Source organism: Lissotriton helveticus, chromosome 10 (assembly GCF_964261635.1).
Source record: "Lissotriton helveticus chromosome 10, aLisHel1.1, whole genome shotgun sequence".
Lineage (NCBI taxonomy): Eukaryota > Metazoa > Chordata > Amphibia > Caudata > Salamandridae > Lissotriton > Lissotriton helveticus.
The window spans coordinates 447,265,590-447,282,283 of NC_136071.1; the positions used below are offsets into that span (position 1 = coordinate 447,265,590).

Genomic DNA, 16,694 nt, shown 5'->3' on the forward strand with positions numbered 1-16,694 from the left:
GTAGTGGAGAGGGGTAGTGGAGAGGGGTAAGTGGTAGTGGAGAGTGGTAACTGATCTAGTAAGAGACCACAGTAACAGGCGGAGTGGGGGCCTCTAAGGAGAGGTAGAGGCCACGCTGAGGAGGCAGATATCATGATATCACATTGAAAGGGAGGCCGGGGGTACTGTAGCATGCAATTCTCCACAGGAGGTTGCTCGCCGGATGACGGTCAGCTCAGCGTTTCTATGACACACACATACAATCTCGCTGTGAAACGAGGGGCATCCCCCATTATTGCTTTCTACACCCTTCGAACCTGCAAGGAGCGCAAAAGGGGGCCGGGCGCAGGCCAGATAGAAATGACGTCTATAAACTGAAATTTCTGCAGGAACTAAAGAGGGAGACAGGCCGCCCTCCCTCCGGCGCGCAGTCATACGGCGAGGTCACCTTCCTAATATAGAAGTATCATGCCATGCTGCCGGCGGGTCCTGTGACCGAGGGAAGGGCGGGGGGCACCAGGGGGAGGCCGCCCCGCACACCCTCAGCGGCATTTCTATGCATCCACCTAGAGGTCCGTTTATTCATTCATCTCTTTGTGCGTTTTAGCCTGAGGTTTGTATAGCGCCAACACGCCCCTTTTTCTGATTCAGAACGCTTCGTAACCCTGGAAGGGAGAGAGGGGGGACAGAAATGCCTCACCGCAGAAATAGCAACTGCACAACTCAGTATAGGAATGCAGAGCGGGTCGACACCTACTGCATAACCTTTATCAATCTCCCGTCTGCGGTGGCACACCCTGATCAAAGTCCCTAATAGTCAATTATTCTAATTAGTTGAAGTGATTTATAGCGGCCACATACAAATAATCTCGTCTGTACCTATATTTACTGTCGAGAAAGTTTTTCGCTGAAACACAAGGATACCTGTCCGATTACATAAAAAATGTTATTCCAAAATAAATATTAGGAAAGCGCCCCGTGTCTTTGCCGAATTCCTGGGCCACGTGGGTGGTGAGTGGGGACAGGCATCGGTGGGTGTCTGTTTCAGTCTATTACAGCAGTGGTGTTATACCTTCGAAGTACCTGTCATTTTTACTCAAATCAATAGTATTCCGTGTACAGACTTTGCGTAAATGAAAGGCAGAACCAGTCGTGTAATCTGCATACAGCACTCTTCATCAAGAGTGCTCAACCCGCCGAGCTATCTCACCGACATATCACGACCCGGTGCTCACCTCCCGTGGGGTCTGCGGGCCTCGTTCCCTTGTGGCCCGGCGCCGGCTCCGGTCCCGCTCCTAGGGGGCTCCCCCACCTCGGGTTGGCGCGGCTCGGCTGCTGCCCGGTGGCGCCCTCCCTGGCTCTCCCCGGCTGCAGGAGACGCTCTGCGCCGCTCCACTGGCGGAAATGGACCGGTGTCAACAGCCGTGGAGGAGGCTGTGCTGCAGTGACAGCTGCTGCCTTCAACTTTGCAGGCCAAATAACTCAAGCGCCGACAGCTGAGAGCCGGAGACACACAGAACACGCTTCGTTCCCGTCATCACATGTGCGCAAAACCGAGCCCAACTTGGAGACACCCAGCCCGCGAGAGCGTCGAGCTGGAATGCAGCATCGCGGGGCTATTCACGGGCTCCAGTGCGGCCGCAGCGCCGCTGAAGGGCGTTTCAGCACAGATACGGCACAGCCGTGTCACGCAGGAACCGGTCTGCAGAAATAAAACACAACGGGCATCTGTGGGTCAAATGCACTTCCTCTGTATTGATGAAGGGCATGCGGTCCTTGGCTACGTCATTGAAACCAAAAGCTATGGGCACGCACTCCTGCTTACCAAAGTGAAAAACATTATACCCGATGCTCCGGTTGGGAACCTGCTTCCTGCAGACCAGAGAGAATCAGTGAACGCGCCCGGCCATCTGGATTCACTTACGGAGGCACCCTGACAGCTCCTAATTATAATTAATGTACTTCTTTGCGCGAGCACGAACGAAATATGCCCAAGATGGCGGAACAAAACTACATTTACCCTATCACTTCAAGCCTATTAAAACGACAACACAACGAAGACGAATCACTGGCCAGATGACAGAACACGCTAAGGAATGTGTGGAATTTGTCTCGGCCAAAGCCCTAGGAGATACTTCTTTTTTTTCTTCTTTAACATTAGTTCTCGAAACTCCTCCCACTTCCAGTGGGGAGGAGTCCGAGCCCTAAAAAAGCAATATAATGTGAAAGTTTGTGCAAAAAAGGTATAATTTTTTCAGTATAAGGGTTTTAAAAGACTGAAAAAAACATTTTAATATATAGGAGAGCATGGTCCGTTTAATGTTCCTATAAACAATGTAAAATACAACAGAAGCCAACTTAACAATGATATACAAACACCATGTGACAGTATACATTGTACAAAACACAACTGGTACTGGACTGTTAAGCAATACGGAGGCCTGCCCCGACTTCTCCACTCAAACAATAAAGACACATTAGGATGTTTTATATTGAAAATAGATTTTTTTTTGCTTTCTTTATGCTAGGAAAATTCATTACATGGCACAAAGAAAAAGGATAAGGCAGCCAAACTACCAAATGCACTGTTTCCCTCAGCAAAGCCACGGAGAAGTTGTGATTCAAATCTATTGCCATGGACTTTTTTCATAACCACATTTTTTAAACAACTCTTATCAGGTATCAGTTGTCTTGCTGTAGTTTCTTAGCACTGCCATGCCTATCTTCATATGTGTTCACTCATGCTAGAACTTAATACATGAAGCAAGAAGTGGCTTAGTCAAAAAGATGAAAGGGCTTCGCTCCCCACAAACCACCAGGTTTCAAAACTTGTTTACAATTATTCCAAAAGTTATATTCTTCTCCATTTCAATGACCTGCTGCACATTTTTTGAATGAGCAATATTTTAGAGCACTGAACTTAGGGCACCGCAAATTATGGGGGGGCGTTCTTTCTCAACTCAATTTACCAAGGGTTTAAAGTTTAATGAAGGCATTTACACTTGGAGATTAAATCATCACGATTCTAAACCCATCAATATAGAGGGTTAAACAAAATTGTATGCAACTCTGGATGTTTATATACATCTAATGGGAGTTTGATGTCCCAAATAGGAAGCCCTTATGAAATAATGGCAATGCTTAAGTCAAAATGAAGATGCCCTAGTTTGCAGTATTATAGCACTTGTTAGTTATCGATTTACACAATGTATACAATCAAAACAACAAACAAGGAGTGGAGAACAATGTAAATGCGTATTTGTGAAGCGGTTTCCCATTGAATCCACTTCTTAGGCAACACTCAGAGAAGTTAATCTCCTGATTTGGTGATGTCAGAAAAAAGGGAAGAGAAGCAAAATCAGAGGCAAAAACCAGATGTTGGAATCCCCAAGTTGTCGCCTCACTAAAGTAAAATAATCACCAGCATAGCTGCTTGGAAACGGGGCACGATTTCAGGTCCTGGAAACCAGAGAAGGAATAAACAATGCTTCCCAGCACCAGCGATGAAGCAGTAATGATGCCAACGGTCAGCACTTTAAGAACAGTCCCACAACTTCCCATGTCTCCATACCCCATTTTACAAAAATTAAGAGATTCTTCTTGGGTCGCATTTAAGTTAATTAAAAAAAAAAGTGAGTTGTCTTGTTTCTTTATCGGGAGGAGTTAGAACTGGAGCGGCTGCGATGACGTCTTCGTCCCGGAGACCGAGATCGGGACCGGCGGCGGACTGGGGACCTGCGCCTTGGTGACCGAGTCCTGTGGGTTGAAAGAGAAGACAGTAAAGAAACGGAAATGCAACAAACTCTTTAAATCATACTAATAGTGTATTTCAAGGCTAATGCTTTCAGTGGTGGCATCTACAGTAAGAAACACACTGCGTCTCTAAAAGAGTTGAGTGGTGCATTGATCATACTTCTAAAATCAAATGAAACTGTTGCTACCTAACTTACCTTTCCTTGTCCCGACAGCTATAATTCTCCTTTTCAGGACAGACATACTACCAATCAGACACCACCTCAGATCTCGACTCCAACAGTTTTACTTATCACTACAGATCATTCATAAAAGGATCAGACACTAAACTCGTTACACTACATACTTCACGCCCACTTTACATGCAGCGTACCTGTACTTTTTCAGATTGTGCCTAAGAGCTCTTTTCTATACAGCCGATGACCAGGTTTGCGTTTAATCTTTAGCCAAGTAGTAATGAAAGGGAGGCAACTTTAATAGCACAGATTAGGTACTATAGGGAACTGCAACAAAATGTAATTATTACGGACCAGCTTTATTGTCTAAGTTGTTTCTATAAAGGGGTTGCAAAAATCTTAAGACTATAATGGGAAGACCTTCTGTTCTGGATTTTGACTCCAGTGATGGCATAAGTGGGATATATGTGGTACAAGTGCAAAGTCCTTAACTTTATCCATCCATCTAACTTTTAAACTTACTCATGTTGGAGAATCCTAGAATACCCAAGACAACAGTGGGAAGTTTATAAAATACTGAAGATTCTAACACAAGGATTTCTTTATTTTTGTGCAAATCCCAGACTCCAAGAATAATGTGGCATCAGCCTTATTTCTAACCTTTTGCATGAAATAAATGCAGCAAGGTGCATCATTTACTCTGAAACTCATACATCACACCAGGTCAGCAAAGTCGATCCCCTCTTAACATCTGCACCCTTCAAGTAATGCACACCTTCAGCAACTGGGCACCTTGGATCCCCCTTTGTTGGGACGGGAAGTCTCCTGCATGTATCTTGAGAGAGTGCTTCCCCTGTCTTATGCTAATCTCCAGGCAAGTCACTCAAAAGCTACTGTATGGTTTCTAGATCCCTACCTCAGTGAGCATGACAATCATACATGTCCACTGAGGGTCTCCCTGTTTACATGTATTAATAACCTAGAGCTTGGCTTGGAGGTCGAGGGGGCATACCTAGTGCACTCCTATTTTTCAGAGAGTGGCTACTGCCCTCTCTATCCAGGCTGTGGTAGACTGACAGTGGTGGTACCAATAAATCTATAGTCAGGAGGGGTGAGTCAATAGCCACCCTCCTGACCAAGTCTGTGCAGTCTGCCATGTCTGTGGTCATGTTGCCTTTGTCTACCTGACGTGTGTTTGAGAGCCCTTGGGAGTACAGGGGAAGAATGGGGAGTTGAGCCAGTGTGAGGAATGAGAGCTGTTCTGCTGGACATACCAGCTGCCCCGTGCCCCTCCCCATTTCTTTGGAGGCCTGGTGGGCTGGGGTAGACACTCCGCTCTTACTTAGGTTTAGCTGCACTAACTCTACTAAGAGGATCCTCCCCCACTGGTCAGCGCTTCCTGGTCTGGAGTTAATTAAAATTCCTCTTTAGGGAATTGCACAGGCTGGTACCAGGGAAGACTGTAGGTCATCTGTGCATGCTTTCACCATGCATTGAACATGCCATGAATGATTTGTGATTAGAGGTGTATTCAGGATGCAAAAGTATAAGACCCTCTGACTGGATGAGCCTATCAATCAGAGGTGATAAAAGACTGGCTTGAGTTGTCAGCTGTTGTTCAAGACTGGTTTTATGACTGAAGAGGCGGCCAACACCAGGTCCCTCCGAATGTAGCCAGGCGCGACCTGCAGTGGGAAGGCAAGAAATAAGACTCTTGCGCACTGCATCTGGAACTTAAGGAAGTTTTCTCTCTGACGGATGGAGTCTGCTGCCAAGTGTTCAATGAGAATCCAGGGCATCAGCAGCATGAGAGAAGACCAACTGTTTCTGTGAGACTTGTGGAGCGTGCGCTTTTGAACAAGGAAATTGCAGACAGCTGTCCAAGGGTTGGAAAGGAAGCTTACAGCACATCAAGAGAGTTCGTGTGGAAAGGAAGCTTGCAGCATATCAAGGAAGCTGGTGTGGAACGGAAGCTTGCAGCACATCAAGGGAGCCAGAGAGGGGGAAGCTTGATTCTAGTCCTTGAAGGCGAGATCAAATCCCCTCTAAGCTCCTCCCCTGTGCTGTAAGAGCCTGTACAAGTAGTTGCTGTACAGGCTCTTATTTCTTTTTTGTGATCTTTGGGGGTATCAGGGAGACTGGCACACTGTCCAGCCAGGACCCTTCTACTGCTAGCCAGCGGCTACTGGACTAGTGGGACTCCAGTAAACTGTGCCGAGACATCAGGCACCTGTAGTCAGATCCCTGACACCACTAGAGCAGTGTCCTCACTCAAGACGGGAGGGCACTTCTGTTGCTTTGGGTGGGAGGTTATGGGTCTGATCAAGAACATTTTACTTTGTCACCGGAGGCGCGTAGATGCCTTCTCAATGTTTGGGAACCCACTGATCTCAGCTTAGCACAGACGTAATGGGCCACACTAAGTTATATGATTGCGAAAAGACACATTGCTCAGCTGTGGGGAGCGCAGGCGCCTCCCACCCTAGACAACTGGAAAAAGGACTTGGATTGGTGTATGTTCCGTGAATAAACTGTATACCTGGCGAGGGGCCGTCCCCGCAATTGGGCTTTGATTTGGGATCAGTGGAACAGATATAGAGGGGGAAATGTGTACCACCTAGAAATGCAGTATCAGTTGTTCCCCCATCCCCTTCAATCTTTCCTAGATTGAACTTTGTTTGCTTGACCTTTGCTTCCCCCCCTTCGCGCTTTCATAATGTCTTGAAAATGGTACAGTGATTCCTCTGTATGGTGTCCTTATTGTTTGATGCGTTGGTTTAATAAAAAGAATTTTAAAAAAAGGAAAAAAAAAAAGAACATTTTACTTGACATCATATGCTGAAACTATATCCTTTCAATCCAAAGATTGATATCAAAGCTATAGCGAATGGGAGCATCCCTGTGAAACATGGTCTGTAATAAGAAATGCTAATTATGTTTTTTCACGTCAACTGTGTTTTCATAGTGCTTGGCGTCTAGGCACTATAATACTATTTGGGTTCAGAACTCTGGCCAATAGGGTTGTAGACACATCTGGGTTTGACAGTTTATCCTAGTTTTACGTGTAATATAATTATCTTGTGTGTATTAAAGTACTTTTAAAAAAAATAAAAAGTAAAGCACTGACTGGACATTGGGTTTATCAGCTGGTAGTACGGTGTGCACTGTATTCTGAATGTCTAACCCCACCTCACCTTCTTGAGTAAGCCTTGGAATGCTCTGTCTCGCTACCCTGAGAGAGTCAAGTGCTGGAGAGGAGTACTTGGCTATCCAGTTTTGGCTCCACTAGTACTGAGGCCCCAGGACACCAGTGGGGAACACCCCAATTGATGCGATTGGAGCGCAGTAACCCCCCCCCCGGTGCCCTGGAAGCTGGGTATAACACCCTTCCATTCCTATTTTATCTGGCATAGACTATCCCTTGAATATCTTGAAAACACTGGAGCGGTGCACTGCCAAGTGAATAAACAGTCAATAAGGAAGCTTGATCGGTGTCTTCATTGCAAATATATATATATATATATATATATATATATATATACACACATATATACACATATATATACACATATATATACACATATATATATATATATATACATATATATACACATATATATATATATATATATATATATATATATATATATATATATATATATATATATATATGTGTATATATATGTATATATATATATATATATATATATATATATATATATATATATATATATATTTGAAATTGTCCATGCAAAGCATCAGGCAACGCGTTTCGTTCAATTGTTGAACTTCGTCAGAGCAAGCGTGAAGATATACGAATACTGGCGAGCAGTGCTTCTTAGAGTTATTTTGGTGGCCCATTGTGATCCGGATGTTGAGGTGAAGACCAAAAGGATTGGCCTCTGGACTGGCTCAGTAGCAAGGGCCTCCTTGATACGAGCCCGGTTAGTGTTCCTGCAGTCAGGCGCAGCTTCGTCTCGAATCACAACAAAACCTAAAAATCCCAAAAGGGGATGCAACAAAGGCTAGAATCAGCATCCCGAATACAATGGTATCCTTTAAGCTGGTTCTGAACTTAGCAACATTTCACACTAGGTGTAAGGTCATGAGGGGTGTGAGAAAGTGGCTCTTTTCACATGGTTAGCCACCCCACCTTTTGCCTGGAAAATGATGTGGCTTCGATTGAAAGTGCACAGGGTCCCTGCCAAAAAGGTTCCCTTTGCCAGAGCTCCTTCCCTAAAACTGTACCACGATTGGCACTTCAACCCCCCCCCCCCCCTGCAAATTGATATAGCAGCCTGCATGCCTTGGTGCAGAGAAAAACAACAAAGTCGACACGGAACATTGCCTGTGGGCCATACCTCCTAGCACTGCCGAAGGGGATGATTCGTTTGCGCTCTACAAATCCACAAGTAAAGTAAGCCCCAAGGAAGGGTGCACCATATCTCGAGTGTGGGCATATCTGCATGAGTAACTATGTTCCTACAATATTTACGTCTATTATTAATATTGTAAATGCCAGTGACGCCATAGAGAGTACATGGACTGGAAACGAGACAACTCGAGTTTCCCAGCACCAGGATGGCTATACTGAACTCAGGTGTGACTGGTACCAAACAACTCCTCAATGATCCCACACTGATGCCGGGTTTTATTGAAACATGTACCCAGAGGGCACTCCAGAGGTGCCCCCTGAAAACCTACCAACCCTGGCGTGCTCTCTGACTGGCTTTAGACAGTCTGCTAGCACCAGACATATTTATAAACCCCTGGGTCGAGAGCCCTTGCTCTCTGTGGCCAGAATAAAAGCACATCCTGGGCGGTGGGGTCACACCTCCTTCCCCAGGATGAGCACAGGGCTCGAGAGGGAAGCTTTAAAGGCCTTGCCGCCTTTGTAATGCGACCCCAGCCTCTGCTGCTAGCAGCAGATGGCAGCCCCCAGTTCAAACCCCCACTTTTGGCAGGAGACTCTGCCGTAAAACTTAGGAGAATAGATGTGTGCTCCCCATCGCCAACTCTTCCACTCAGGAGCAGGAGGCAAGCGAAGCACATTTTCCAGTGCCCACCATCTGAAAATGGTGGGACTTTTCCAGCTAGGGCTATGCCCCCCCCCCCTCTCAGAGGAGGTTGCTTAATAGTGGGTGTCGACACCCCAGGTGAGAGACCCATCGGTCCCTGCCTGTTACGCCCCAAAATGTAGTATTTAGGTGGCTCTCACAGACCCTGAAATTAGATTGTGATGACCTACAGAGAAGAGGATAAAGAAGAGCTGTGCAGCATCAAAGACTAAAGACGCCCACTGACTTGGCCCCAGCCCCACCAGCCTGCTCGAAGCCCTAAAAGATACTGCTGAAGAACTGCTCGTTCCGCAACCCAGCGACCTCCCGAACCCGGGGAGGATTACCTATCTTTAAAAAAGACTCCTACTCTCCAGTAGACAGCAGACCTGTCCAAAAAAATCCAACTATTAGAATTCTGCCATGCTGAACTGCGAAACCACCGCCTGACCCACTTCTGCAACAGACGCCCGAGTCCAAGTGGCCCACCGGTCCTGTGAAGGTTCCCCAGCGCTACTGAGCAAGAGTCCACCGTGGGCTGACCCCTGCTGGAATCCACCTCAACACCTACGGCCTCAACTTAAAGACCCCCCCCTGACCGTGACCTGCCCGATAAGCTGTTTCCCCGACGCCAAAGGACACCTCTGCACCCAAAGCCCAAAGGCCTTTAGGGATCTTGACTGACTGTGTTGCTACATTCCCTAGCATCTCTGGTGACCTGGGCAGCTGTGGGTTTTCTTCGCTCGGCTTCCTAGCCTGAGCCTTTCTTCAAGACCGATCTTCCCCATTGAATTGCATTGGGCACTCTGCACCTGCACAAGCGAATGAGGTTGCAAAACAATTGCATTTACCACCAATTACAAATTGGTGGTAAGCCAGTCGCCAACGGGAAGGGGGTACCCTAGGAACCCCTTCCCTTTGTGTCTCGCAGCAAAAATATTTTTAGGAACAGGCAGTGGTCCCACAGACCACTGCCTGCCCTTAAAAAAATGAAAACAAAACGTTTAATGTTTTTCTTTTAAACACATACCGTTTTCCTTTTAGGAAAACAGGCTTCATTTGAAAAAAAACATTTTGTTTTATTTAAAAATGAACACAGACATGGTAGTCTGCTGTCCAGAGCAGGCCATCATCCTTGTGATTGTAACCCATTCCCAATGGGTTGCAAATTGCGACCTGCCTCATGAATATGGTGGAGGCAGGTAATTTGTGACCCCATTGGTAATCACTAAATGTGTCTGAGACACATTTGCAAAACATAATGTACTAGTCACAATAAATAAATAAATAAATAAACCCACGCAATTTGTGACCAGCAAAACGGAATGGTGGTGCATCTGGCCCCAAGTTACCCACGTAGACCATCATCACGAGGACACTGAAAGAGCCAGGAATTCTCTGATCATACAGGCAAAAGTTATTGGCACCACAAATGCTGTCTTTATTAGACACATGAAGTGAAATAGGGCGGGCAAAAAGCCCTTAACGTAGCTACAGGCCCTGCTGTGCAAGGGACTATGAACAATAGGATGTCAGAAAAGCAAGGTTTAAAAAGCATGAGTACTCACAAACATTTTCCTAGGGCCCAAAAAGCTTGTGATGTGACGGAGGGCCGCATTGAGGACAGCAGGGTTATGGTCAGTGGTTGGAGGGGGGATTGGCAGAAAGGTGGGCGAATAGGAAGTGAAGCATATACACCTAGTGTCTGAATTGACCAGTGAAACCAAAAACTTTTGATGAATTTCGGCTTCTACACAACTAAATTGTGTGATCTTAGACAATTGTTTAATTTCCCATTCTCTCCTTTTTAATCATCTTATATGGGGATCTTGCAAAACACGACTTCAGGATGCTCGCTGCACAGAACCTTCTCTTGTTTTTTAATTTACTAAACCATGTTATTCATGTACAATATAAACAATGGCTACCCATAGAGCCCGCATAACTGACTTTCCGCTTAGTTCACTATTGGCATTGTTGTCAGGATGGGGAGTGATCTTAATGCACTTATATAATCTAATGTAGTAAGGTGAAATGGTTCTGCATGTAAATGATACACACTTAATTTTGAACTGACTATCACATTTTTACCCTTTTGCTGCAAGATTAGTATTAATTTTTTTAAAGGAGTGTCTAAATTTAAGCTGTGCAGGACACCCTAGTTACTTATTTTCTTTAACTTAAAAAACCTTTAAATACATTTTCTAACTTTAGTGCTGATTCGAGTAACCAGCAGCCCAGTGCTGCTTGTTGACTAAGGGGCTGCATCTAAAGGTCAGGAGGGCAGCATGCCGGCTGTATGTAGGCCGTACTTTGAGTATCACTGGTTTAAAGGAATCCAAGCCGTCTGACTCGCACCACTGAACAAATCTGATCAAGTAGCTCACACAGATGGATTTCACAGTGTTTTTTTTGGCTACCAAGAGGAAATCTGCAACATTGCCAGAAGCGAAAAGGGCTATAGTTTACACCGTTGAATGTCCTTGCTTGCAGCTGCAGTGTTCCCGGATTTAGGTAGAGGACTCCTGACGATCCTGCTGCTAGAGCAAGTCCAATTGGTGTAAAACAGGCAGAGGTAGCCAAATTCCAGCATAGCACCCTCTCCTAGCCTATTCTGGCGCAATCAGGATCAATCCTGCAACTTTCTCCGGATGTTTGACAAAAGCAGACTCATTATCACTGCTCAAAGGGTACTGGAGCCATCCTGAACTCACCGTTGGTAGCCTGCTTCTGCAATTGAGGCCAGGACCCCACTCTGTCCATTCCCTGATAATCGACACACGAAGACCATGCTTATCACAGTATATCACATAAATCATGTTCCACTCTTGGTCAGCCTATCAATTACGACCATTTCATATTCCAGTCAGTGGTTTTGGCAATCCTATTTCCATCCACTTCCAACCCTTCAGAGGTCAGACATCACCTAATAGTCGTCACTAACAGCAACCTTTGGAGGACTGCAGATCTACTATCATTGTTCGTTAGGGACAAGGCCACCCCTTTCACAATAAGTCTTCCAAGACAATAGAACACCATACATGTTTCTGAATGGTATTTCACATTCTAACCCAACGTGCATTTCACTGTGGCCTTTAATGGCATTCATTTTGTTATACAGAAGCTTAAAGCATTACCTCCTTCTCCTCATGCGTGGGGGTGTCCGACGCCACATGGGTGGTGGTGGTAGCATCCTCCTTGGAGGGGAAAAACGCCTTATTCCTGGCCTTGGCCAGGGATTCAACACTCCTGAAGCTGTGATCTCCTGACCATCTATTTGACCTGAAACAATCAAGGAAAAAACGTTAAGTAACTTACCTTCATCACCTAAATCATGCCTCAATGCAAGACTCCGATAAAACCCAACAAATGCACGAAAGCCTGAAATGTGCATGTAGAAAAAGCACAATTATTGTTGCCCTCAAAAGAACACTAGCAGAGAGGTGAAAATACTCGTGTTCAATGGTGGATGAAGACTACCAGGTTGATGCAAGCTCCCAATTTCTGTACTTCAATATCACAAAGCAAGAAGGCCGTAGTATTGTAGTTCTCTTGTGGCCTTCACAGACCTGAAAGTCAGCAAGGAACTAGGGACAAGTGTAGGAGGCCAAGGAGCAGACACCTGAGGAGTGCATTACCATGTGCCCTTAGCCTGACTAGCAAATCGGGTATCTGTGAATGAATTCTAATCCCAACACTCTAATCCTTTACCTCCATCCATGTGCTTCACAGCCTTCTCTGCCTCATCTGGGACCTCAAACTCAACATAGGCATGACCCTTTGAAAGGTGAGGGTGCAACCGATCTACTGGCATGTCAATCATCTTAATCTTTCCATAGGTAGCAAAGATTTCCAGAATGTGATCCTGCAAATGGAAAAGGTATGGTTTTAATGAACTAAAACTAAAAATAAGATACAAATATGTCAACTACTAAAGCTGGACAGTGCAGATTCTAAGGCAATACATAAGACTCCATTCTTTCTTTGAATAACAGTGAATTTACAATTGTTATAAAACAATACATTTTGTATCTCGCATCCTAATTATATCTGCATTTATTTCCTTTTTGTTTCCCAAAATCAATATCTTGGCTTTTGTTTAATTTCCCTTCTGCGAGATTTCTGGGATGTTCAGGGCAACAGGCAAGAGTAAAGATCATAGTGGCCCAATACAAAAATACTTAAATAAATCTGTATGCCTACACCTCTGAACCCTAACTTCATCCATACTACACTCTCTAGAGGCAGTGCAATGGCTGCTCCATCAGGTGAGAAAATGTGGGTTTGCCGTTGAAGGAAAGGGGGGTGGGGGTCTTAGGAGTACCAGAACAAAAATCACTCTGATAGGTCCAGTCTCACTCACATCTCAACTTCTGAGAGTTTTATAAAGCATCTCTGGCAGGTAAAAGAGGTAGTCCTCAAAACCAGATAAAACCATCATGATGAACTCCAGTGATATTCCAAGGAAAAGGCTGCTGGAGTCCATGACCACAAATCTATACTCTTCTAGACAAGGATAAATTGTACCATCTTTGGAAAAGGGAGGAAACGCTTACGAGGACTATCTTCAAATGAATGAGTGAATAACTCCAAATTTGCCCTTATGAAGGAGGTTGCATTCAACAGCCTACAGAAAACCAAGATTGGGACCCAGAGTCCACACAGGAGGGTGGTTTATTATGGTCAGCCACGGTCTTTAAAAAGTTTTAGAAGAAGCAGCTCCACCCAAGAAAGCAGGGTCTAAGGTCACCAATGGAATGCCTCTGATTATCCTTCACACCTGTGGAGCGGTTCATGCTAAAAACATGGGATGATCATGGTAACATTTCAATTGAAGCGAACCTTAAGCACATTAAATTTAGTACTAGCAGTAAGAGTAAAATACATTTTATGGCATGGTGTTTAAGGTAACACTAATGAAGGTTTGCGACCAGCTGGACATTGTATTGTGAAGTTAGGCCAGGAGCCACAGATGAGCATTCAAACTGATGACTGGGAGGGTGCGGTGAAGCACGAAGAAGAATGGACGAAGGGCACTGATGGAGGATGTTGTAGTCCTGGCAGAACTGCAAATTATACCTCATGCCAAAAGTACTGTTTGCACAAATGGAGGCATCCAATAAAACCATTTCAATTCAGAGGATTCTTTTTTTTTTTATATATATTTTTATTAATTATAACACAAGAATAGAAATACAGATATCAGGCATCATTTGGCGGAACATATAACATTGAACGGGAAGAACAGTCTGAGGATACACAGCAGTTATAGGCATCTGAAAAACATCGATACAAATTGGAGCTGAGATAAAGCAACACGGTATAGATAGCCTTGGGCAAACATAATCGGATCCTGTCCGTCCAGAATACTGAATATGAGACTTCAACCCTAGACACCCAGATATGAGGATGAAATGATCAGGAGAACGTGCCACATTTCTTGTGAAGAAGGGAAAAGGGAAACAGAAAGGTCATAGAACAAAATAAAGGAAAAATAAGAAACCCCCCCTCAACCCCCCACCCTGCACCCCTGCGGATGGCTACGACCTAACCCCACTAGCAGCGTGCCTGTCACCCTCTAAACTAACCCCAGGGAAGGGAAAAGATGGAGGAGGAGAAGAATCGTAAAAAGCAGATACACCCCCGGTCTCCCGTACCCCCCCCGCCAGAAGCCATCACCCCGAGATAGAATCAAACCGACATAAAGCAAATTTACAAACCAATCAGGGGGGTATAGCAAGGCACCACCCGACTCCCTTCACGTTATAGGTACAATCCCGACATTAAGTCAAGCTATTTCACCGAACCCAAGATCTCAAGATCATCCCTGGCCAGTACGGTACTTCATAAAAGTATTTTCCAGTCGAACCACCATCTCAATCGAAAATGCAGGACGATCGTCAAAGTTCACTTCGGTGTTGCAGGATCGGCAAATGGAGAGAAAGTCACGAGTTCCACAAAACGAGCAAAGGAAAGTGTCCAGAGATGTCACGTCTGTCCAACAGTCACTGAGGGATTTGTAACAGCACAGAAGATTGGCCATAGCTGAATGAAGCGGCAGCAGGATCGAGCAGGGAACGCTAGCGACAAACACGGGTTCGCCGACTGAATTGAGAATCGGAAAAGCACAGTAAATCCAGGTTATGTCCGGGGACCTCGAACTCAGATGTACATTGCATCGCTGGTATCGCAGGTGGGTGAGAGCTTAATGGAGAGTCAGAGACCGGTCCCAGGATACCGTCAACTTGCACGCTCAGTGTTTGGAATACGACCGTGAACTGTGAATGGAGCGCCTCAATGGCGGCCATGACGGCCTGTAGCGATGGCGTACCTTCCGTCCGCCCCATCTCCTCTCGCAAAGAGGCAGAGCTGGATTCGTACCCCGGAGGCCGGCTTCTCCGGGGCAACAGGCCACGCAAATCCAGTGATCACAGTGGGCGCTCCCCGTCTTGTAAGATCGACACCGTCGCCGATAGCGAGGGCCCCGGCCCATCAACCCCGGGAGGTCAGCAGGGTCTCCGGGCGTCGGACCCCCAGACACGGCAGCCGGCGCGATCCGCTTTTGTGTTCACGGTGTAGACCGGTCACAATGCCACCATCTGAAAACCAACAGGTTACGAGACACTTGGGGGGATCGGGCTCCGTCCAGGTCCAGCGGCCGTTGTTGATCAACTCCAACCCGGATAGTCTAGAAATCGAGGCCCCGGCTTCCACACGATGTTAGGCCGAGAATGGAAAAACGGCGTATCTTCGGAGTCCGATGAGATAAAACCCTCGGGATTACACCTTTAGAAGCAGCAATACTTCATGAACCCGGGAGTCTGGTGCGAATGCAGGATTAAGAACAGGATATACGAGCTGCTGGCGGAGGTCGGCGGAGCCGGGAGCTTATGCGGCCATCTTGGCAGCTGGGTAGCTCCTCCCCCAGAGGATTCTTAAATGTAGCAAGTACAACAAAAATTACACTTTACATCAGTGCTGTTCGCCAAAAAGTGCGTATTTCAAATAAACTTTATTTCAAGAGGGTTTAAACCATGTGGCAGCAGCGGTACAGCAATTAGATTTTAAGTTTGTGGTGCTGTTTACACAGTGTAAAATAATTGTGGGAGTTCTAATTCCTTTCAACTCGAGGAAGCATTGAGCAGATTAATAAAGTAATCAGCACTGCAAATTGCAGCATATTTATGATCATAGACAGATTTTGATTTCAAATATTAAAAGGCTTGATGATTCCCATCAGGGTTCAGCATCTGGCAGCGTATAAACCCGATGATGAATAATAACATGAACATCTAGGAACTGGGCAGACATTTTAAGATCACTGAGGGTAATCACAGTAGGCATCTGGGTATCGAAAGACAAAGCAAAAAGTCAAATATCTGGAAGTGGAGTTGATCTACCTGAAAGGGAATCTCAATGAGAAGGAGCAGGCAAGCTCTACAGAGGCATGTATATTTTAAAAACAAAAAGAATATAACCACTTAGATTTGCTAATGTCAAGATTAGGGATGATCTAAAGGTAAAAAATGTGACATGGACACCACAGATAAGGTTTCTGCTGCACTATTTTTTTTTTTTTTTTACAGTCGGAAAAATGCCAGGTCCGAATGGATTGCCACTCAAATTGGTTCCACACAATTTTTTTTAACTGACTTTATTAGCACTTTTATATACCCAGGAGATCCGATACTATACAATATAATGATCAGCTGATCCGAAATGAAAACAA

At 45.4% G+C, this 16,694-nt stretch overlaps 1 protein-coding gene across 1 annotated transcript in view; it reads right to left on the reverse strand.

Annotated features, from left to right (window-relative positions):
* Window positions 1-2,267: 2,267 nt before the first annotated feature.
* The window catches only part of RNPS1 (RNA binding protein with serine rich domain 1), an 81,801-nt gene continuing 67,374 nt past the window's right edge, over window positions 2,268-16,694 (reverse strand). Inside the window, exons 5-7 of the mRNA XM_078662944.1 lie at window positions 12,677-12,830; window positions 12,103-12,247; window positions 2,268-3,735 (exon numbers count right to left, since the gene is read on the reverse strand). Coding sequence (XP_078519070.1) covers window positions 3,630-3,735; window positions 12,103-12,247; window positions 12,677-12,830 — 405 coding nt within the window. The 3' untranslated portion in view covers window positions 2,268-3,629. The remainder of the gene's footprint in view (window positions 3,736-12,102; window positions 12,248-12,676; window positions 12,831-16,694) is intronic.